Source organism: Canis lupus, chromosome 8, assembly GCF_048164855.1.
Source record: "Canis lupus baileyi chromosome 8, mCanLup2.hap1, whole genome shotgun sequence".
In the NCBI taxonomy this organism is placed as follows: Eukaryota; Metazoa; Chordata; class Mammalia; order Carnivora; family Canidae; genus Canis; species Canis lupus.
The window spans coordinates 1,606,532-1,631,489 of NC_132845.1; the positions used below are offsets into that span (position 1 = coordinate 1,606,532).

The 24,958-nt window shown below is 37.5% G+C and overlaps 1 protein-coding gene across 10 annotated transcripts in view; it reads left to right on the plus strand.

Annotated features, from left to right (window-relative positions):
• LRRC7 (leucine rich repeat containing 7) overlaps positions 1-24,958 on the plus strand; it is a 491,781-nt gene that overhangs the window by 93,744 nt on the left and 373,079 nt on the right. For all 10 annotated transcript variants that reach the window (XR_012034800.1, XM_072834031.1, XM_072834030.1 and 7 more), the window contains exon 2: positions 12,956-13,053. Coding sequence is in view for 8 of the 10 variants with exons in the window: in XM_072834031.1 (XP_072690132.1) it covers positions 12,956-13,053 (98 nt within the window). In the remaining 2 variants the exon portion in view is untranslated. The remainder of the gene's footprint in view (positions 1-12,955; positions 13,054-24,958) is intronic.

Consider the following 24,958-nt stretch of genomic DNA (forward strand, 5'->3'; position numbering starts at 1 on the left):
TTAAAGAAACCAACATGGTATGATGAAGTATCCTGGGGCTGACAACAGCAAAGAGCCATCTTCACCCCTGTGTCTACAGTAGGATGGAAAAGGACAGGTTTTGAGAATCTTGAGAGAGCTGTCCTTGCAGCTATAGCAATGCATCATCTGAGAGGAGCTGCAGACTTTTGTAGAAGAATGCAGTAGGGAAAATAAACGCCCCACCTCCCTCCTGCCCCAGTGAGTTTCCCACGAAGTATCTTCCACTGGTCACACAGACCTGGATTCAAAGGCAAGGGAACTTTGTTGATGCATGACATAGAGGTTAGTGCACCAGGACAAAGAACAGAGTGGAGGAAGGAGGGTTAGTGGGGCAAAGAGGGAATTCCCAGCACAAGAAGAAGCTAAGGGACATTGAGGATAGGGTGCAAAGCCCTAACTTACATTTAAACAGTTATAAAAAAGAGAAAAAACAAGATACAATGAATGATTTTTTTAGAATCACTAAAAGACAGCACATCCCAAATCAAAAATCAAACCCAACATAAAAAGAAATTTGCAAATAGACAGTATCATAGTACAACTAAAAAATGACAATACCAAGATGTTAAAATCAGCTAGACGGGAAGGAAAGATTACCTCCCAAAGAAGAGTAGTTAAAATCATAACTGATTTCTCCATTGGAAATTACACTTTTAATGAGCTATAAGTTATCGTTCAACATTTCATTCTTCATCTGATAGAGCTATCTCTGAAGAAGAGGTACATAATGTACATGAACAAATGATAAATTTAAAATCTCTTGATTGACTTCACAGACCATTTTAAAGGATGAGCTTCGGGAAGAACGATACTTACCAAAGGTAGAATGTTTTTGAGATGATTAAAGAATGGTAAAACAAATATTAAGTATATGGCTGTATCTAAACATAGATAGAAATCATAATTTCCAAAGTAGTAGACAAAAATAAGATGAAAACAGGGGGAAAAAACCTTTAATTTGAAAGAGGGAAGGGAAATAGAAACTCTGTATAAATAGAAAGCACAATATAAAATTACAGAAATAAATCCAAATTATGATCAGTAAAATCAGATAAATGCAAATATAATGTTCTGGTTTTTTAAAAACAATTAATTTAGGGATGCCTGGGCTGAGTGGTTGAGCATCTACGTCTTCGGCCCAAGTCGAGTCGAGGGACTCCAGGATTGAGTCCCATGTCGGGCCTCCTGCATGGAGCCTGCTTCTCCCTCTGCCTGTGTCTCTGCCTCTCTCTCTGTGTCTCTCATGAATAAATAAATAAAATCTTTAAATAATAATAAATATAAAAACATAAAATAAAAAATGAATTTTTTAGAAAGCTAGATTTAAGTTTTACAACAATATTTTCTTTCCAAGAAACATAACTTAACATGTTTCTTAGATCCAAAAAAATTTAGTAACAAGTATGGAAGATGATATTCCATGTGATGCTACCCATGAGAGCTTTTGCAACTATATTATTATCAGATAAACAGATTGTCAGGAAACAGCCTTATTAGATCTTAGGATCATTACAAAATGATAGAAGGTTCAATTCATGAGGATGTTACAGCTTCTATTTACTCAATAATATAGATTCAAACTATATAAAACAACAACAAAAAAAAACCCCATAGAAGTATAAAGAGAAATAGGCAAATTCACCAGCATGTTAGGGAAGTATTCATGCATTTCTCACCAATTAATATAGAAGCAAAAATAAATATCAGCAATTATTTGGATAATATACATTCTTTTCAAAGCACCTATGGACTTTACAGTCAATAAGCAATGGATTCTTTTTTTTTTTTTTTTTTTTTTAGCAATGTATTCTACAAATAAGTAGATTAAGAGATTATTTTGGAAGTTGCTAGGCGCTATGGAAAAATAAAATTACAACAGGGGAAGAATGGTCAAAAGCATTGGTCAAGAATGGTCAAAAGTATTGGTACCGCAGTGAAATATTGGGAGAGCTGCTCAAAGTATGGTAGTGAATGTGGTGGTCAGGCTGCACATCCTTGAGATAGTAACCCAAATAGAGACTTGACCAAGGTGAAGGAAGGTTCTGGAGGACACTGCTGGACCAAAGGCCTCAGGCAGGAGCCTACTGTATATAGTCAAGTGGGTTGACTACGAGGGGAAGAAAGGCCTGTGAGGGGATGTTGAGGCAGCATGACACAAAGGTTTCCTGGGCCATTGTAAGGACTTTGGCTTTTGCATTGAGTAAACTGGAAGTCTTCAGAGTCCTGGGAGCAGAGCAGTGCAAGAGCTGACTCCGGATTTAAAAAGACACCCTGGCTGCCGAATTGAAAATAGACCCTAAGGGGAGCAACGGTTGTACCACAGGCGCTATGAATATGCGCTGTCCTATTCGTTTAATGGATAATATATTTACGTACCCACAAAAGAAGCCAACAGAAGATAAACTAAAGGAGCCCAAGGAAAGCAAACCCCTCTGGCTGGGTAGGGGAAGGATACCATGGATGAAATGCCCAGTGAGGGATTTCGAGGTGAGATAGCCATGCACCATGTGATGTGATCCTTCCCTGTGATCCCATAAATTTTTAGAAAAAGCAGAAGGATTTTTTAAATGCTCCTAGAATTAGCACATAATTATGTGATGTCCATCTGAGTAGTTCAGGCTGTTCAGGTACTCACTGAGCCTCAAATAGGAACATAACTGGGTTTTTCCCAGAAATCTATCTTCCTAGATGAGTCATCTTGACTCCTCTTTCTTAGTAAAACATACCACATGTTCCTGTTTTTAATTCATTTTAGTATAAGATACAAAGAGATTGAAAGCGTTTATGCTTTACAACATCCTAGAAATCATAAATATGGTTCTGGTTATGACGGTATCTGCTTTTGTCATCGATAAGAATCATCACCCTCAAACAAGACTCCATTAATTTTCACAGTTCATTCATTTAAAGAAAAATTGGAGTATCTTCTGTGACTCTGCACCATGTGCAACAATTCTAGAGAAATTGCTGGGAGGACATTGTCCTAACGTTCAGAAATCTCAGTTCAGTGACTGTGAAGCAGGGGCCTGTGGGCCACAACTGCAATCGGAAGAGATCCATCGGGGACACCTGGGTGGCTCAGGGGTTGAGCATCTACTGTCAGCTCAGGGCATGACCCCGGGGTCCTGGGATCGAGTCCCTCATCGGGCTCCCCGCAGGGAGCTGCTTCTCCCTCTGCCTGTGTCTCTGCCTCTCTCTCTCTCTCTCTCTCTGACTCTCATGATTAAATAAATAAAATCTTAAAAAAAAAGAAAGAAGCCATCCATCAGGAATAGGATGCAGAACACACTGAAGGCAGAGAACTACAGGGAAGAACTTGGCCTTGACATCCCGCCGTTATAAAGACTATGATGTCATTTAATTTACATATGAGAGTTTATGGTCAGATATGTGTGCACATTTTGAAAAGAATAATATTTATTCATGTTTGCCAACGCTCCCCATGTCACTTTGAGAAAGGAATACATGCTTTTCTTGCAAAATAGTTACAGTGCTGTCACACACATTTTGTTCTGCGTCTGAACAGCTACCGTATGGGAGAGTAGACCCTTCTCTGAGACTTAAGAAGGCTCCACGTGAAAGTGGAATAATCTGGAAATGAGCTGAGCCGTGCCTTCATCTAGGCAGCTGAGCCGAGGTGGAAAGATCAGCAGGAATCAGAAAATGCAGACATGAGTCTGGCTCTGTGCTGACCTTGGGTAAATGAACCTCCATGTCTTCATCTGTATGGTGCGAAGCTCACAGGCTCTTCCTGGGGAATAACTAATACACGTGAAGATGTTGTATGACCAGAGATCGCACTGGAGCTGCATGGGGCATCCATTTATTTCTAATACCATTTATTCATTTAAAAAGGAGTATTTAATTTCTGTTGTATTCTGTGAATTGTAGTAGATCCTCACAGATGAAATAACTTCCGCCCTCAAGGAGGTTGAGTGGAGGCTGGGGTGATAAGATGTGTGTGCAGGACGCTTAATAGGACCGAGACAGAGGATATTGGGGACATGGGCAAAATCATAGGCTTTCCCAAAGAGACATGTCTCTGTATTCTGCTGGTATTTGTCTTCTCATTTCATAAACGTTGACTCAGGTGTTTTTATCTTCCTTTAAAGTCAAACCACAGGTGGGAAGAAAAGAGAATATAAAAAAGGAATGAGCCAGGGTGGGCCACAGGGAGCCTGCTTCTCCCTCTGCCTGTGTCTCTGCCTCTCTTTGTCTGTCTCTTGTGAACGAATAAAATCTTTAAAAAAAAAAAGAAGTCAAACTATTGGCTTCTTTGAAGGTATTAAATGCTGATAATTTCTAGATGGCAGATAATTGTACTTCTGGATTTTATCTTATCCAAAATACAAGTCTTCAAATAAATAATTTCCATGTGCTATTAAATTTTAAGAATGATGAATGAATCGGGTATAACTTGTGATAGTATCATAATCTGAGTGGTAATAATCTTATTCAGGAATCTAGCATTGTTGTTTGAGTATTTTTTAGTATCAACTTCATCTTTGCATAATTATGTTGATTCAACATTAAGACTTCTTTAAGAATTCTTACCATTTTTAATTGATCTATTTCTTCCTCATTGCCAGCTCTCTGTCTTTGCTCTTGAGAGTAAAATATACATCTTTTGAGTATTTTGGATGTATTGATTTATTTCTTCTTATTCCTTTTTTGCATTCTTGTCATCCTATGAATGCCATTCATTTTTGTAGGCGAATGTTTTTATTAATTTAGCCACTTAATTTACGTAGTTTTAAGGGACTTTAAAAAAAAAAACTCAGTCTAGTGAACTTAGTTGATTATCCTTTTGTAATTTCAGTGATAAATATATTCCTAAATCTTACAGGTAACCATTAATTTCTATAAGGACTTTCACTAAGAAAGCTTGCTACTCCTTGTACCAACTGAATTTGTCAATAAAAATACCTTCATGTGGGTAACAGACTTCCGATACCAGTATTATTTTGTGTATAGGTAAAAAACACAGAAATTTTTTTCTTAAATAGGGGAGGAGTAAATAATTTTAAAACTAGAATTTTGGGGACCCCTGGGTGGCTCAGTGGTTGAGCATCTGCCCTTGGCTCAGGTCGTGACCCCGGGGTCCTGACATCAAGTCCCACATTGGGTTCCCTGCAGGGAGCCTGCTTCTCCCTCTGCCTGTGTCTCTGCCTCTCTCTGTGTCGCTCATGAATAAATAAATAAAATAAAATTTAAAAAACTAGAATTTTGTCAATAATGTGCTTCCTGAATTTATGAGGAACTTGACTTTTTTTTTTTTCCATTCCTACATATGCTCTTCCCATTAATTTCATTGATTTTTCATGGAACAGTTGTCTGCTACAACCTCTATGGAGTAAATTACATAGACCATTAACATTCCAGTTCTGATCTGTTGTTTCTAAAAGATAAGCTCTAGACTTTTTTTTTTTTAAAGATTTTATTTATTCATGAGAGACACAGAAAGGCAGAGACACAGGCAAAGGGAGAAGCAGGCTCCATGCAGGGAGCCCACGCTGGGACTCAATCCTGGGACTCCAGGATCACGTCCTTGGCCGAAGGCAGGCACTAAACTGCTGAGCCACTCCGGGATCCCCAAGCTCTAGACTTTGTAAGAGGTCTATAATAATACCTACCTACTTTGAATTCCATTTCTTTGGAAAAAGATGAAAACAATATACTATAGTATTTGTCATCCCTTAAATATGTGACAAGGAAATATAAAAATAAGTTTGCCCTCTCTGAAACTATTGATAATTCCTGCAGTTATGATAAGTCATCACTGGCTCTGAAAACTCAGGCATGTGATACTTTTCCAACTCAACAGTACGTTGCCTATCTTTCTGTTTTGTTAAACATTTCCCTCTCTTTTCCAGCAGTTTTAAGTGTAGTTAAGAAGTAATTTCTTTTCACAATCGTCTTGCTCTAGTTTGTCCTTATTAACTATCATCTCAACACATTTGGCTGAGGTAATTGGGTATTGATTATTTTTGCACTGTCATTTGCAGTTCAAATTGGATCTTTACAAACATTTGAGACTTTTTAATGGCTGTTGTTTGCTCAACATGCAAGCATAGTTTCAGTCTGGGGTTTGGTTCATTGTGCTGAATCCAGGCTCAACTTCACCTAAATGAAAATAATGTTCAGTGATAAAGCAAGAGCACTTCCACGACTTCTTCAACTTTCCTTTTTCTCTTGAATTCTAAGCCAAATAAGGAATCCTGAAGCTTGGCTTCACTTGGGGTTACTTGGCGTTAGAACTTTGTGAGGATGGATGGTCACAGCATGCTGCCCTTATTCCTTTTTCTTTTCCTCTGGGCAAGACAGACTGCTAATCATTATTTCCAAAAATGAGAGCAATCTTATTCTTCCTTCTTTTCATATGCAAGCTTAAGCACGGTTTTATTTTTTAATACCCATTATTTGTATTTATTTTGTTTTGCCATGAATTCTTTCTGTTGACTTCTTAGCCATACAGAAGCATGAATCAAAGTGACAATTACATGAAATATTCAACATTTCAAGATTTTTTGAAACATCTATGACTCACTTCTTATGAATCCTACCACATGAGACACTAGAGGAAAGAAAAGAATAAACATTTTCTGTGCATGGGGGCTTTTGAAATGAAGACTGGGATTTGAGAGTCAAAGGAAGGGAGTTCAAATCCTAACTCTTGCCCTTCTGTGTTATCTTGCATATGTCACTCAATTGCTCAGACTTTCAGGTGCCCCATCCATAAAATAGTGATGTCTTATATCTATTTCAGAACTGTCATGAGAATGAAACAAATTATGGGAAAGTATTTTGACAACCACAGTGCACTGTGTCAAAGTCCTTAAATGATTTAGAATCTATATGAACAAAGGGCACAAAAACTGAAATGGAGACTAATATCAGCTTGGAAATTGCTGGTTACTCTTCTAACGTGTCATAGATATAATATGGAAAATTCAGAAGGCAAGCACTGAGTATACATGAAGTGGTTGGATTTGTTTCTGAGTGGAACTAGGACTTAAACAGCCCCTTCAGGAATGGTTAAAATTCATAATGGGAGAAAAAAAGTCTTCCAAATGTTCCTGCTAGAAAGGAGCAGACTTCATTCATCCATTTATTAAATCGTTTGTTAAGTATTTATGGAGTGTTTAGTCTAGGCACTGTGCCGAGGGATCCCATGGAAGATGGAGGGGCAAGAAAAGATACTTAACTTTGTCACATTATAGATTTTAATCTTTGGATTCGGCTGAATTAAAAGGTAGTACCCTCTTCAGCACAACATTATTGAGTGAATTTTCAGATCACAGTCGATATCACATGGCTACGTACTCTTACAGAAATGCTCCTTGTACATTCACTGTTAGATTTGAAGGCAACAAATGGCCATATTACTATGTCTTACTAAGCCTTCCACTCATGTCGATTGCCATTTTAAATATAAAGGGTTGTTTTTATTTATAGGAATATAGTCTGTTGTGTCTAATTCTGCCTATAATCAAGTTAAATAAAAGCTCAATAGAAAGTAAGTGATATTTTTTAGACGTCTGCATTTGTTCAGGATGGCTTAATTAAAAATAATTATCGAAACGTGGAAATGTTTACTTTTTTAGAAACTAAGTCAAGGATATTTCCTCTTTATAATTTATTTTATATCTATGTAACTGATTAAAAAAAAAAAAAAACCTCTTTCAGCAGCCCTGGGGAGAATACAGAGCTCAAACAAAGGAGCTTACAAATATTCAATGCATTGCTTGTGTGCTGGTCGTCATTTAGTGGCTTATCTAAAGTTGTCTGTTTATCGAGTACACCATTAAGCTCTACATTTTTCCAGTTTGGGTTGTGCTCAAAGGCACAAATATAGTAATAAGCTCAACGAGAAGGGAGAAACTAGCCCCAGTATGTTTGGTATCTTGTAAGCAAACCAAGTAGATTTTAATTTTTAATCTAGTTCTTTTGTGTCATGATTAACCCTCCCCCCCCCAACACACACACACTAATTGAGGCACGTGGTTCTGCTGAGGGAGGTCCCCACAGGGCAGCATCAAGCTGAAGAGAACAGCTCCCTCGTCATCTCCTCCCATCCCTAAGCCCTACAGCACGTGGAACCTGGGACTGTCCACCCTGCTCTCCGACATCTGGTAGCCTTGGCAGCGATGAGTTCTCTCATCCAGATGAGCTGCCAAACTTTGTTGGAAGAAATCATTTCACTCTCGAGATTATCAGCGTAGCTTCCTAAGAAGGTGTCAGGAGCTGCCAATGAATGACTGAGACGGGAGGACATGAGTTGGGGATAAGGAACAACAGCAGTAAGTGAAAGGTCACTCCCTACCTCAACCACCTGGGTCACACCTGGTGATCCCAGAATGTATGGTTTCCTTCATGGCACGATTAGCAAAGATAGGTTTATTCATTCATTCAAACAACAGATAATTCGTGAATGCCAAACACCATGTCAACTTCTTCGCTTCACCAATAAAGTGGAGAATAAAATCAGCATCAATCCCTGCCTTCATGGGGGGATGGTAGGAGCAAGGTAGACATTAAGTAGAAATTCTCAAAGACTAATATATGACTGCAACTTGTGATGACTGTTAGGATGGGAAACTCTGGGCTGAAGGGTGGAGCCTTATTTTGGGATCTCATTAGATGGAGGTGTCACAGTGATCCCTTCTTAAAAAGTGATATGATGACAAAGACTGGAAGGGTGATTAAGAATTATTCAGATCGAGTAGGAGGACTCATTTGAGTCAATAGGAGCGTTCTACGTAGAGTCCCAGAGACAGGAATGAGTTTTAGGTGTATATTCAAGGCCCTTAGCTGTACTCGGGGCAGAGCTCCATGGTTGAAAACCGTAGTTGTACGAAAAAGTGTCTTTCTGCAAACAGGCTCCGAGGGGGTCACTGTGAAGCACTTCTACACTGAGGAGTTCAGTTGTTCAGTTGTCTCTGAAAACCCTCATATGGAATCCTTTTCCAAAGCTTCACTTCCCTGCTTTTGTTGACTAATCCAGAATTCTTCTGTGGAGAATCGTATCTTTACCAGCCAAGTGCTAAGTGGGGACTTCCAGGCATGCTGTGCTGTCTACTGCAGTAGTCACGTGGGGCTATTGAAACTGAAATTTAAATAAATTGAGGAAATTTTCAAAAACCACAAATGTGGTTCCTCATTCACACTAGCCACATTTTAAATGCTAAATAACCCGAGTATGAATAGCAGCCCCTGTATCAAACAGCACAGATGTTGAAAATTTCCGTCACCACAGAAAGTTCTACCACACAGTTCATGTAGTAGCTAAAAGCCTGGGCTCTTGAATAAAACAGATCTGGGTTTAAATCCTGGGTTTTGCACTTACTCTCTGTATGATGCTAAGCAAGTTACTTGACATTTCAGAAACTCAGGTTAACCATGGATAAAACAAGAAGGATGTAGATACTGTATATATAAAGAACCTAACATCACACCTGGAGCATAATAGGCATTTTAGAGATTCTTATACCTAATAGCTGTACTCTCTTAGTTCAATACTCTTGTCCCCCAGTGACTCAGTCATGCTCCCTCTTCCTCTTCCATCTAGTGTAAATTCACTCAACCATATTCAAACCCGAGCTTTGCTTCCCTTCTTAACTAGTCATACCCTCAACCCAGTCCACGATTCTGGATTAATTAATTAATCCAAACGTGTTCTCTCATCCAGATGAGCTGCCAAACCTTGTTGGAAGAAATCATTTCACTCTCGAGATTAGCAGCGGGCAGCCCTGTGGCTCATCTGGTGGGTCACCAGAGTACTTGGCGAGCCTTTGACGGTCCCTCTTTGGCTAATCTTTTCATTTTTGATGGTACCTGTCCTAACTGCATTCTCTCCACCTTTGTATCAGCAAATAACTATATCCTGGAATGAACTCACTGAACTTCTCTCTCCCGTATATTTTTTTATTGATAGAGGCCCCCAAATGGCAGTATCCGGAATCAGTATAAGGCTACTTCAGAAATACTTGATTAATGTTAAAAACATACATCTGCGTGGCTGTGACTCCAGCATGCTGAATGAGAATCTTTCCTACTGGGAATGGGGGAATTTGTACCGTTTAAAGTCTCTCAGGTGGTTTTATGACCTAGGTTTGGGGAACACCATAAGAGAGTTCTAGACACCTTTGCTCATAATCTCTGATTGCTTTCTCATGCTCCTTAATATTAATGTGTCTGCCTCCACTTCTTCCCGCCAGTTGACGTGTAGGTTGCTCTTTTCAGAGCTCTTCAGTGAGTTGTCAGAGCATCTGTCTTGCCCGTGGTCATCACACTTAATCTCTCCTTGCTGGCACTGTGAACACACTCCCACTGGTCGCTTGCCAAGTATGAAAGTGGCGCCAATAGCTCCTTTGCTATGTGCTGGCTGTGTTCCAAAACTTCATTTTTGGTCTTTTTGTCTGACCGTTTAATGTAAACTGTAGATCATAGATGACACACTGGTGGAAGAGTTCAAGCAGCTGGGAGTGTAATTTCGGGAAGATGGAAGACTCACGGTTGTGTGATAGTTTGAACATGAACATTGCTCTGCAAAATTTTAAGTTAATTCAAAGTGTGTTTTCTCCTGTGCATAACGTTTAACATTCCAGGGAAAAAAAGAACTTTCAATGCTGTTTTGAATTGTTTGCATCTATTAGTGTGTTGTAGATATAATTTATAGTGAGTTTCTTCGGCCCCAGTTATCTCTTTGGTGGTTCTCAGAAACTTAAAATATCACTGATAGGTGCAGCATTGGTGGTGTAGTGAGCATAGCTGCCTTCTGAAGCGTCATTGATAGAAGGAGACATTTCAGTGCAAATAGCTAAATGGTCAAAACTCAACATGTAATTAGCAAATAACCTTATATGCAAATATATATATTTGTGTAGTATATTTATATAAATATCTAACAGTTATACTATGTATAGGCATAGATTAATATAAATATTATTGTTTTTAAGAAGAATTATCTCACTAGGGGTGCTTGGGTGTCTCTGTCAGTTAAGCGTTTCGACTCTTGATTTTGGCTCAGGTCATGACCTCAGGGTTGTGAGATCGAGCCCCACAACCAGCTCAGAGCTCAGCAGAAAAGGCTGCTTGAGATTCTCTTTTTTTCCTTCTTCCTCTGCCCCTCCCCCTACTCATACTGTCTTTTTCAAATAAATACATCTTTAAAAAAAAAAAAAAGAAAAATTTCATCATTATTCATTACACAGTGGTAACCTCAAGTATCAGTCTTCTAGTGGAATTATAATAATAATAGACTCATGGAAATGATAGATTAAGAAACAACTAGAAAAAGATGACAAGTCAGAGAACCTTGATTAAATCTCTGTTGAGCCTTTTATTTCATGTGTGGCCATGAGCAGGTCACTGAGCATTTCTGAGCCTTAGTTTCCTCATCTTCAAAATGATCTTTCAGGAAGTCATTGTAAAGACAAAAATGGAATAAATGATTAATGGTAATACATTATAAAATATATTTATTGTAGTTGCTAAGGTCAAAGGGCACTATACGATTTTGAGATATCTTCTAAATTGTCTAGGAAACATACACTATGTAGCACTTTAGTTAATTCATGAGGATAACAACCCACTTTTATCCATCTTAGTATCCGTGAAAGATTAACATAAGTAAATCTTAAATCTTATTAGATAAAATGAAGTATACTTTATTGAGTTCTTTATTTCTGAAAGTTAGCAATTCATGTGGTTGGATGTTTTGTGTTTTTCTAACAACCAGGACACTTATTTAGCCAGAATTTTCTTCCCTCATCATTACTGTCTGTTCTTTTTCTTTATTGAATAAAGGTGAGGTTTCATACTTTTCCTAACATACAGGACATTTAAATTTTAGTATATGATTTCATTTTTATTTGGGATAATTGTGATAAATAATAACTACATTTGTTGAGCCCTGGAATTGTGATAAACACAATGTAAAGCATTTTACATGTATTAACATATTTGATCCTCATGGCAGTCCTATGAGAGGGCTTATGCTTTCCTCATTTACTGATTAAAAATGAAGGCACAAAAGTAGGTATCTTTCTCTGAAATCACGCTTTAAGAGACAAAGTGGGAGTTTGAACCTAGGCCATCTGATTGCAGAGCCTCGGCTCATCATATTCAAGTCAGGCTCCGCCGTGTAATCTCTTGCAGGTCTGCTTGTGAGCATTCTTAGAATGAAGCTTTGGGCACCACAATTCCTGTGGGGGTTGACTTGGAGGCATTCGATTCCAATAGCAACCATATAAGTAAAATTCTCCTGGAGTCCTACTAGTGCTTTCTAACTCATTATATGGAAACAAACATATGGAATCAATTTCACATGGTCGGTAGGCAGAGATATAAAAGGAAAGATATTAAATGATAAAAAACTTTCCTTTTGCATCTCTGACTGCCCTCGGTGGTTTTATAGGGTTATCAAAATGAGTAGATTACGTGCTGGTGGCACAAAACTGTAAGGTCCACTGAAACCAAAAATATGACAAAGAATGTGCTGTAAAATATGCTAACTCAAGTTGCGTTTGATTCATTTATTGCTATTTTCTCATTGTTAGCATTTCAGTGTTGTCAGCATGGCTAATGTTGCTAGGAGGTGAGATGTTTTATTAACCTGGGGATTAGGGCTTCAACGTACACATTCAGTTCATAACGATCTCTAATTGGAGAATGGGCTTATGAGTTTTGTCCATGTGGTGTTTTTAATTTTTTTTTTTTTAATTTAGAACTCCTGGAAAAGTCAAGCCTTCCCCTGTTTACGATATTCCCTACTGCCACTCCCTACTGTCTTATTTCTTTATAGATACTGAATAGTGTTGTCCACTGAGCCTGTGTAGGTACTTGAATTATTGACTCTTGATTTAGACGATGTAAAGAGCCAAAATGTATCAAGATTTTGGTATTAAAATTTATTTTTTGTTCTCTCTTATAGGATGGAGAACCTAATAAGGGGAAGGAATCCCCCACAATATCAGAGAAGTCCTTGTAAAGAAGTTCGTGCAGCACTTCGGAAGAGGCCTGAAGAAGAGTGTAAGTATGTTTAATAGGACTAAGATATGTTCTAGATAGATTTTGGTGAGTAACATTTAAAATAAAGGATTGACTTTTAAGTGATTAGTCAAATGACAGAAGTACTTAATAAATATTTGTTGAATTAAATTGAACATTTTTTTAAAAAAATATGATTAAATGATACCTGGATTCAGACAGTAGGAACATTGTTTTCTTACAACTTTCTTACAAGTTTCTCTTGTACTTCAAGATGTTCTACTGAGTTCCGTGTTCAAATAGGATTGGAAAACGCTACATAATCTACCATGTTTTCATACCATAAATATTAATGTTTCTGAGGAGGTCTGAAATAGAAGAAACTTTTGAAATGTGTTTAAAATCATTATGTTCCACTTTCATTTAACCAGACTCTTTCAATATTTTTTTTGACCTGAGGACTCTTTGAAAACCACTGCATTAGACTAAAGAATAAATGTCTAATGGTAAACAAAAAACCATAAGTCAAAAAGGAACATTTGATTAATCAAATTTAGAAAAGCATTTTGAAAGACGGAAGCTATTTATCTTACTATAAAGTCATTTTACTCCATCAGCAAATTAGTCAATATTGGAATATGTGATCGTCTATGAGGACTTTATTTTAATATTTCTGGTCTGTAGCATTGTTGGAGACACTTGACACAGTATTTGCATTTTAAGTTTATAAGATGACCAGTAATACTAACTTTCCTCCTGCAATGTGCACATAATTATTTTCAAGGAACTGAATCGCATTCTATCATGGCAAAAATGTATGTGAATTTTGTCCTTTTAGAGAAACTTACATTTTGTAAGGATAGAGCTAATGCAGTGGGTTTTTTGTCATATATAGCTTAATAGACTTTTAGGATTATATTGGCATTTTAAATTACTTTGAAGTACACTGTTCTGAGTAAAGAGCAAGTGCATGAAAGTTGGGCCAACTCATGGCAAGTAGAGTGTTTTCATTCTATTTTGTTTTTATTATAAAGTTTAGACAACCTGATTGGTTATCATCTGTGTCATTCAGTATAGTGTTAATTTTTTTTTCTTTTTTTTAATGTTGGTTTTCTTTTAATTAATGGATTTACTGCTTCTAACACTATAAACAATTCCCAGTTAAAACTAAAATTTGAAAATGAAGATGGAGTTCTGGGCAACATAAAACTAAAACTATAGGATACAGATTCGTGCACAAAAGTTCTGCTTTTTGGTTGGGTTCGTAGGGAAGCTCTGTGGTTTCTCCTCTATGCTGGTTTAATGCAATTAACTTAGTCTCTGGTATATTTCTTCAGAATTTATTTTAAAATTTATAAGGGATTTTGGTGAATAAATCTATCATTGATTCTCTCAGAACTGATATTTAGTATGTATATATATAGTGATTTTGCAAAATTCTGAGTTAGTCTAGGATGGAGGTTGACCACTGGGTCCATTGACAAATCCAGCCTGACACCTGTTTCTGTAAATAAAATTTTGTTGAAACACACTCATCTCTTATTTTATTAGGTATTGTGTATATCTGCTTTCACACTACGGAGGAAAAGTTGAGTAGTTATGACAGAGACTATATGGCCCACAAGGCCAAAAGTATTTATCTGATTCTTTACAGGAAAGGGTTTTAAACCCAGTTCTGGGTCATTGGTTCTCAAAGTGTGGTCTTCAGACTAGCCACAGTAGCAGCATCTGGGAACTTGTTAGAAATGCAAATTTTAAGAGCTGCCACCCACATCTACTGAATCAAAACCTCTGAGAGTTGGGTGCAGGAATCTGTGTGTTTAGAAGAACCCTGCAGGCGTTCTGATGCAAGCTCAAATTTGAAAACCTCTAGCCTAAGGCAAATGACTGACTGCAGATAATGGTAAATCATCATGGAGACAAAAGACTAATAAAGGTCCGCATACGTCAGAGTTAAGCCTTACCACTGTTTCATGTCAGGTACATAAAATGACTGATGCTTGTATTATAATAAACAAGTTGTCATCAACTGGAGGGTGGCAGTCAGGGCAAGTTTTCAAATATCCTTACAGGAAGTCAGTTGGGTTGACTAAGCTATTGAACATGGAAAGACATAATGAGAAATAAGAAACTTATAAAATGTTATTCTCTTCCAGAGAGGTCTTCATTATCCCTTGTTAGTATAATGAGCAGTTCCTCTTGCCTTGTTACAGACCAGTGTTAATTCCCTAAGTAAGAAGCTTCTTTTTCGGAATGAAAGCTGCGTATCACGTTAGTTAATTAAGACATTAGCTTCAGAGTCACACAGAAGGGTTTATTCTCTAATGTGACACTTAATGTGACCAGCTGCAGGAACCTGGGTATTGCTTTTTTAATCCAAGACTCCATTTACTTATCTGAAAAATGAGGATAATGATAGAGTCTACCTTATAGGGTTGCGTTGAGAATGAAAGTTAAATATTTATAGAGGCATACCTTGGAGATATTCCAGACAATGGAATTGCCATAAAGCAAATAGCACCATAAAATTAGTCAAATGATTTTTTTTTTTTGTTTCCTAGTGCATATGACCACTAGAAAGTGTAGTCAGTCGACAATGTTACGTTTAACAAAGTGATGTACATACCCTAGTAAAAAAAAAAATCCTTTATGGCTAAAAAATGCAAACTGTCACCTCAGCTTTCAGTGAATTGTTATCTTTTTGCTGGTGGATGATCTGGCCTCGGTGTTGATGCCTGCTGACTGGTCAGAGGGGTGGTGGCTGAAGGTTGGGGCGGCCACGGCAATTTCTTAAAATAAGGCAACACGAAATGTTGCCACATTAATTGACTTTTCTTTTCACGAACGGTTTCTCTGTAGCATATGATGCTGTTTGCTAGCATTTTACCCACAGTAGAACTCTTTCCCAAATTGCAGTCAGTCCTCTCAAACCCTGCTGCTGCTTTATCAACTAACTTTATGTGATATTCTCAATGCTCCATTGTCATTTTAACCATCTCCATAGCATCCTCACCAGGAGTAGATTCCATCTCAGAAAGCTACTCTCCTGGCTCATCCATAAGAAGCAACTTCTTATCTGTTAAGGTGTGATGGTGAGATTGCAGCAATTCAGCACATCTTCAAGTGCCACTTCTAATTCTAGGGCTCTTGCTGCTCCCACCACATCTGCAGTTACTTCCTTCATTGAAGTCTTGGAGCCCTCAAAATCATCCATGAGGGCTCAAATGAACTGCTTCCAAACTCCCATTAAAGGTGACACTTTGACCTCTTCCCTTGAATCACAAATGTTCTTAGTGGCATCTAGAATGTTGAAATGTCTCCAGAGGTTTTCAATGGACTTCGCCCACATCCATTAGAGAAATCAGTACCTATGGCAGCTATAATCTTACAAAACGTATTTTCTAAGTAATAAAACTTAAAAAGCTAAATGATTCTGCAATCCATGGACCACAGCATGAATGTTGTGTTAGCGGACATTGAGACAACATGAATCTCGTTGTACATCTTCATCAGAGCTCTTCGGTGACCAGGTGCATTGTCAATGAGCAGTCATATTTTGAAAGGAATTTTTTTCTAAGCAGTAGTTCTCAACAGTGGGCTTAAAATACCCAGTAAACGGTGCTATAAATGGATATGCTGTCACCAGGCTTTGTTCCATTTATAGAGCATAGGCAGAGTAGATTTAGCATAATTCTTAAGGGCTCTAGGATTTTTGGGACGGTCATTGAGCATTGATATGAACTTAAAGTCACCAGCTGCATTAGTCCCTAACGAGAGTTAACTGTCCTTTGAAGCTTTGAAGCCTGGCATTGACTTCCCCCTCTAGCTAGGAAAGTCCTAGATGGCATCTTCTTCCAATAGGAGGCTATTTCAGGGGCTCCTGGGTGGCTCATTTGGTTGAGCATCTGACTCTTGATTTCAGCTCAGGTCATGATCTCGGGGTCCTGAGATGGAGCCCTGTGTTGGGCTCTGCACTCAGCATGGAGTCTGCTTGTCCCTCTCCCTCTGTTCCTTCCCCTACGCTCGCTCTCTCTCTCAAATAAATAACATCTTTAAAAAAAATAAAAGAAGGCTGTTTCATCCACATTAAAAGTCTGTTGTTTAGTGCAGCCACCTTCATGAATTATCTTACCTAGATCCTCTGGGTACCTTGCTATGGTTCCACATCAGCACTTGTTGCTTCACCTTGCACTTGTATGTTATGAAGACAGCTTCTTGCCTTAAGCCTCACGTACCAACCTCTGGTAGCTTCAGACTTTTCTTCTGCAGCTTCCTCACCTCTCTGAGCCTTTACAGAATTGAAGAGAGTTAGGGCCTTGCTCTGGATTAGGCTTTGGCTTAAAGGAATGTTGGTGCTGATTTGATCTAGCCAGACCATGAAAACTTTACCCATATCAGCAATAAGGGTATTTCTCTCTCTCTCTTTTTTTTTAGAGAGAGATTTATTATCATTTTTTTAAATATTTTATTTATTTATTCATGAGAGACACACACAGAGAGAGAGAGAGAGAGAGAGAAGCAGAGAGACACAGGCAGAGGGAGAAGCAGGCTCCATGCAGGGAGCCCGACGCGGGACTTAACCCCGGGGTCTCCAGGATCAGGCCCTGGGCTGAAGGCGGCGCTAAACCGCTGAGCCACCCGGGCTGCCCTCTCTTTCTTATCATTCATGTATTCACTGGAATAGCACTTTTAATTTCCTTCAAGAACTTTTCCTTTACATTTACAACCTACCTAACCACTTGGCACCAGAGGCCTAGCTTTCAGCCTGTCTTGGCTTTTGACATACCTTCTTCATTGAGCTTAACTATTTCTAGCTTTTGCCTTAAAATGAGAGCCATATGACTCTTCTTTTCACTTAAACACTCACAGGCCATGATAGGGTTATTAACTGACCTACTTTCGATATTGTTGTGTCTCGGGGAATAGGGAGGCCTGAGAAGAGGGTGAGAGATGGTGGTTGGTGGAACAGTCAAAACACATACACTTATGGATTAAATTTGCTATCCTACATGGACACAATTTGTGGCTCCCCAAAACAATCCCAATAGCAACAGGAGACAGCACTGGTCTCAGACAACCAGGACAGATATATAGTAATGAAAAAGTTTGAAATTTCGCAAGAATTACCAAAATGTGACAGAAAGACATAAAGTGACCTAAAGTGAAAATGCTGTTTGAAAGATGACACAGATAGACCAGCTCCATATTAACCTTTAATTTGTAAAAACTCAATTATCTGTGAAGCACAATACTGTGAAGTGCAATAAAACGAGGTACACCTGTAGTCATTACTTGATATAGAACCTTGGACATAGCAGGTTTTCTTTTCTTTCCTCCCTCTTCCTTTTCACTTGTTCTCCTTATTCCAAACTAAGAATCTTGTGTGAGGATAATGAGCATGTTTCTGATCACAGAAATAGAAATTAATAGAAAGTACTACCACTATTTTTAAAAAACAATACTGCGTAGCAAGCAACAGGTTGTACAAAAATGACATAAATCTGAAATTCTTGCAGCAGTGTTAGGTAGTAATCCAATGGTAGGTAGTAATTTTCTCACACAATGGCATAGCTCTTTCTCTGTTATTCTACAAATTCCATATGGGATCATGACCAAGACTTGCTGGGTCAATTGCCATGGAAAGCTGCCACCTTAGAAAACCATCATAGAAAGCCAAATGGTACTGGCTTCTCTTTACCGAGAATTGGAAGGAAGAGTAGAGCTTGACTCCTTTAGATGCAAGGAGAGGCCTGTTTCATTGGGACATATCACATACAGAAAATTTTGCTAGGTAGCATAATTCATACTGCTTTCTTTTACAATTTTTTATACTTTTCTGCAGTATTTTCAATGTGAAGATCAACCTTAGGTCGCCAGACATAACTCTTAACCAATTATGTCATGTGAATTATATCTTGCTCTTCTACGCCGAGCATAGTCAAGCAAACTTTCAGTAAAAATAAATTGCTTCCTACAAGACAGACTTTGAAACATGCTCAAGTTCTATCCCATTAAGCAAACAAATATATAAATTCTGTCCTCCAGATCACAGCCCCATTCAGCTACAGCAGTACATTCTTGTTTTACTCCTAGGTAAGCCTCTGTAAGAGTCCTCTATACTCATTCCATCTATTTATCTCCCATTCACTCCTCCAAACCCATGCAATCTGGATCCTCCCCAGCCACTCCACTGAAACAGCTTTCATTCAGACCACCAATAATCGCTTGTGTTGCTATTATTTGTTTTCTATTGCCATGTAACAAATTCTGCAAACTTATTGGCTAAGACAGCACTCGTTTATTACCTTGCAGTTTCTATGGGTTGGTAGTCCAGGGTGGGTTTAGCCAGCTTCTCCGCTTCAGGATCTTACCAGGTAGAAGTCTCAACATGAGCTCAATTGAGGAAGCATCAGTTTCTGAGCTTACTCAGGCTGTAGGAAGAATTTGTTTCCTTACGGTTGTATAACCAAAAGCCCTGCTTTTTGCTGACTTCTAGCTAGAGGCCACTTTTTTGTGTTAGAGGCCTCCTACAGTTCCTTGCTATATGTTCATTCTCAATATGGCTGCTCACTTCATTGAGCCAACAAGGAGAATCTGTCCTCAGGGAAGGCGCTGTCCATCTTTTAAGGGACAGAAATAAAAGAAAATCTACTTTTGTTTAATTCACAGTTAATTGATTTGGGGCCCTACCTGCACCATTACCTTATCCCTATTCTGTTTCCTAAAAGCAAGTCATAGATCCTACCCACATCTGAAGGGTATTATGCAGGACTTGAGCATTTGGGGGTATGATGATCATGGGACCGTCTTAGAATTCTGCTTACTACTTGTTAAATCCACTAGGAAGTTTTTGTAATGCTCTTTTTATTTAAGTTCCTAGCAAGAATCAATACTGTTGATTATTTCTTTCTTTTAAAAATCTTCTAATTTTTTGGCTATCATAATATAATACTCTTCTGATCTTTCTCCATCTCTCTGGTTATGCTTTTATATGTACAACTTGCTCTTTCCAGCCATTACATATTAAAATTTCTGAATACTATTTGAAGTCTTCTTCCAAATATACTTATCCATGAACAACCTCATTACACCCACAGCATCAGTTATTCCTATAATTAGATATCTCACAAATTGATACCTCTAACCCACACCTCTCTCCATATATCCAAACATCTGCTTGATACAGCCCCAAACCGGAGCTTCTTCCACTGTTTTTTTCTTTTTTTCTTTTTTTTCTTTTTTGGTCTAAATGTTATATGTTATTAACTATCCAAGTTGAAAAAGACACAAACCTAGGAGTGATTTTTCATATCTTCTTCTCCTTTTCCTTTTATGTCCACCATAATCTCAAGGCTACTTAATTTTACCTTCTGAATATGTTTTGAATCTATTCCCAAATCATCTTCTCTGCAAAGATTTTAAGACTCCCAAATACTCCTATAAGTTGTTTTCCTACACAGTGTTCTGAAACCTTTCATTTTAAAATGATTCCATGGCTTTTCACTCTTCATTTAAGAAAGACAAAAGCCTCACTGTAGTTTATAGGACCTTGCAGAGTCTAACTTGTATCCATTCCTTCAGCTTCATCACATACTCTATTCCCTTACTCTCTTTATTCCAACCACATGGGCTTTCTTTTATTTCCTGAATGTATTCAGTAATAGGTAAACAAAATATGTATATTTTTAAATGATATGGAATCACAGAATAACAACAATGTAAAAAATTACCCTGGAAAGGAAGATTATTCTTTTGGAAAATATTGAATGTAGAAACCAGAAAAATTTAGATAGCTGTATGAAATTTTTAATAATCACAAGAAGATGAATATCTATGAAATAGATGCAAAGTAAACAATAAGGAAAAAACAGCATTTTTCTTTCAAAAAGCAAAAGGAAGAAATAAAAATGAACATTGATGAAGAAAGGTATTAAAGAAACTTAAAAGCAGACAAAATCTTCACTGGGATCAGTAAAAGAAGAATTGACATTGTAAAAATATAAGATATTGGAAGAACAAATATAGAACATCCATGAATACAAAGGAAATATGACTAAAACAAAAAAAAAGATGAAGGAGAATAATGGCAAATGTATAGAAATAAAAAATGGAAGTCCCTCCTAAGAATGAAAAGTTGTTCTAAGAAAGAAATCTAAATGATTGAAAGGAAAAATAATCAAAGCCTTAATTGGTTATACTTTTCAAGATAGTAAAAACATGTGACCACATATTAAAATGTCTTACAGTGTACTATACAATCATTTAAATGAGATCTGCATCTAGACACATCCAGAGAAAAATTTTAAATTATATCATCAGCTCTTTAAAGAGCAAGATACCTGTCTTATTTACCATTATATCAACAACACACAGTATAGTGCCTAGAACTTGGGAGATATTTAACACATATTTCAGAAAAGTGAAGAAAATAATTACTTAACTTTTAAAATAAAAGTGCACATAGGAATCTGGCTGAAAGAAAGAAAGAGAGGGGGAAGAGAAGAGAAATAAATAGAGAAACAAAGAAAGAGAAAGAGAACTAACTGAAAGATGTGAGGAAGGAGGAAATGAAGGGAGAGAGGAAGGAAGAACGGAAGAACAATTTTTTTATTTTAAAACAGATGTCACGAACTCATGGACTCATTTTTTTTCCTGTTCTTTCTTTCTAAATGCAACTGAATACCCTGAAAATTATTCAATGGACCATGGCGAAAGGATTATGAGGGCTTAAAAGAAGGCAAACTGGCTGGGACTTCAGTAATTGAGGATAGACAGTATCTTTTTTTTTTTTTTTTTTAAGATTTTATTTATTTATTTATGAGAGACACAGAGGCAGAGACACAGGCAGAGGGAGAAGCAGGCTCCATGCAGGGAGCCCGACGTGGGACTCAATCCTGGGTCTCCAGGATCACACCCTGGGCTGAAGGAGGCGCTAAACTGATGAGCCACCTGGGCTGCCCGGATAGACAGTCTCTTTTGAGTATTTCTTTTTATCCATATATCCCTAGACTGAGCACCAGAGAAAACTGCAAACTGGCACTGTCAAAAAACATTCATCATCATCATCATCAAGAAAAGCCTGCTCTCCTAATCCACAGGAGTGGGACAGGAGAAGCCTAAGTAGATATCTTGGAGAAAGCCCTAACCTTTATTCTAAACTCCCAGTTTACAGGCAGTTTAATCCACCTACAGTAGCAGATCGATGAGGCCCCGCCACCCAGTCCTACTTTCTCTAGCACACAGACCTATCTAGTGGTAACAACGGTGGCTTTGAAACCCTGTGACCTTCCACTCAGTGGCATAAGGAGACCCAGACCCAGTAGTTTCTGTGCCTTCCCAGTAAGTAACTCAGTAACATTAGGGAGCCCAGAAAGGCACTTCCACTCTGACAGATGTCACTAGTAGGATTTGAGCAATAGCCCAGCGGTGCCAGAAGAATAAAGCAGACCAGAGTAGCATTAACATTACAAGGAATTAGGAAACTGTCATTGTAACTGAAGCCCATAAAAGTAAGCCAGACTCTACATGCTAAATCTAAACAGGATAAGTGCCTGGTAAAAGTAGAAGATTCTTGGGGCACCTGGGTGGCTCAGTGGTTGAACATTTGCCTTCAGCTCAGGGTGTGATCCTGGGGTCCTGGGATCAAGTCCCGCATCAGGCTCCCTGCACTGAGCCTGCTTCTCCCTCTGCCTATGTCTGCCATTCTCTCTCCATCTCTCTCTCTGCCTCTCTCATGAATAAATAAATAAAATCTTAAAAAAAAAAAGTAGAAGATTCTTACAGGTTCAAGAGTCTCCTAGAATAATAACCAAAATGTCCAAGATACAATCGATAATTATATATACCAATGGTATTATTATGTATTTGTAAGATAAAAAGATGGTATTATACCGCTCTGTCAAGAGCCAGGAAAACAACAATCAATGAGAAATGACAATTATCTGACACCATTACTACAATGAATCAGATGTTGGAATAATCTGACAAGGAATTGAAGCAGGCATTACAAAAATGCTTCAATAAACAATTACATAATCTCTTGACACAAATGAAAAAAATAGAAAATCTCAGCAAAGAAAAGTTATTAAAAAACAGAAATTATCTAACTGAAGAATTTAATGACCAAAATAAAAATCTTGCTGAATAGACTTAATAGTAGAGTGAAAATGGCAGAGAATAGAGTAAGTGAGCTGGAAAACAAATGATTCAAATTTACTCAATCTGAACAACAAAGAGAATAATGGATGACAAAAATGAACAGAACTTCAAGAATTTATGCAAAACTAACCAAAAAAATCTAATATTTTTATCATTAGAGTCTCAGAAAAGAAATAGAGCATTTGAAAAAAAGTATTTGAAGATGTATTGGTTGTAAACTTTCCCAAATTGGTAAAAGACATAAATTTAGACATCCAAGAGGCAACATGACCTCCAAATATGATAAACCCTAAAATATCTCCACCAAGATATGTCATAATTAAACTTCTGAAAACTAAGGATAGAGAAGAAAATCTTATAAAGAGCCAGAGAGAAATAAAACCTTGCCCTTTTACCTATAAAGGAACAAAAATTCAAATAATGGTGAAAGAAAAACAATAGAATGGATAAAAATAGAAGCATAATAAAATTTTTTATCTCATATTTTATAGTTGAAGCAAAAATTAACACTTGATAAGGTGCACAATGTATGTAGAAGAAATAAGTAAGTTAAGTATACAAAGTGGGGAGAGTAAAGGGACCTAAATTAATAAGGTTTCTCTACTTCACTTTAAGTGGTAATGACATTGAATCCAATAGATAGGTATGTTTTAATATCCATAGCAACTGCTAAGAAAATTATACAAAATTATATACTCAAAAATTAGAAAAAAATAAAAAATTATGAATCATAAATAAATAAAAATTGAGCTTAAAAAAATCTGAATAACCCGCAGAAAGGAAAGAAAAAAGAAACAGAGGAATGAGAAACCAAGGGAATAAACAGCAAATAACAAAATGGCAGACTTAAGCCTTAAAATATCAGTAATTGCATTAATTAAAAAGGGTATAAATGCTTCAATTAAAAGGCAGAATTTGTCAGATTAAAGACAAGGATAAAGGATAAAAGGCAAGACATCACGTGTAGTCTATAAAAAAAATCTCTTTAAATTAAAGACACAGAAATATTAAATATGAAAGGATAAAAAAGGAGCTATCTCACAGTGTTTAAATGAAAGCTAGAGTGACTATATTTATATCAGGAAAATTAAGTTCAAAGTTAAACATAATAAAGTCATTCCGTAATGATAAAGGGGCCAGTTCGTCAGGAGACTATACTAATCAATCCTTTTTATTTATTTATTTATTTATTTATTTTTAAAGATTTTTATTTATTCACGGGAGACACACAGAGAGAGGCAGAGACACAGGTAGAGGGAGAAGCAGGCTGTCTGCGGGGACCCCGATGTGGGATTCAATCCAGGACCCCGGGATCATGCCCTGAATGAAAGGCTGCTCAACCACTGAGCCTCCCAGGCATCCCAATCCTCAATTTATTTTTTACAAATGTATATTTTCTTAGATTTTCCCTATAACTTTAAGCTGTATATACTTCTCCTTTAGCTTAGCTTTGTTATAATTTTTTTTAACAATTTAATTTTCAATAGCTAAGAAATTCCTGGTTAGCATAGTTAGGGTTGTGACCTGCCTTTAAAACAACCACCATTGTGGGAGGCCTGGGTCGCTCAGCTGGCTAAGGGTCTGCCTTTGGCTCGGGAGCTGCTCCGGGGTCATGGGCTGGAGCCCCACCGTGGGCTCCCTGCTGCTCCGTGAGGGGAATCTGCTTCTCCCTCTTCTCTCTGCTGGTGCTCTCTCACTATTTCTCTCTCTCTCAAATAGATAGATTAAATCCTCTTAAAAAAAAACACTTATTTGTATATAGAGAAATGTTTATGAAGGTGTCATGTTT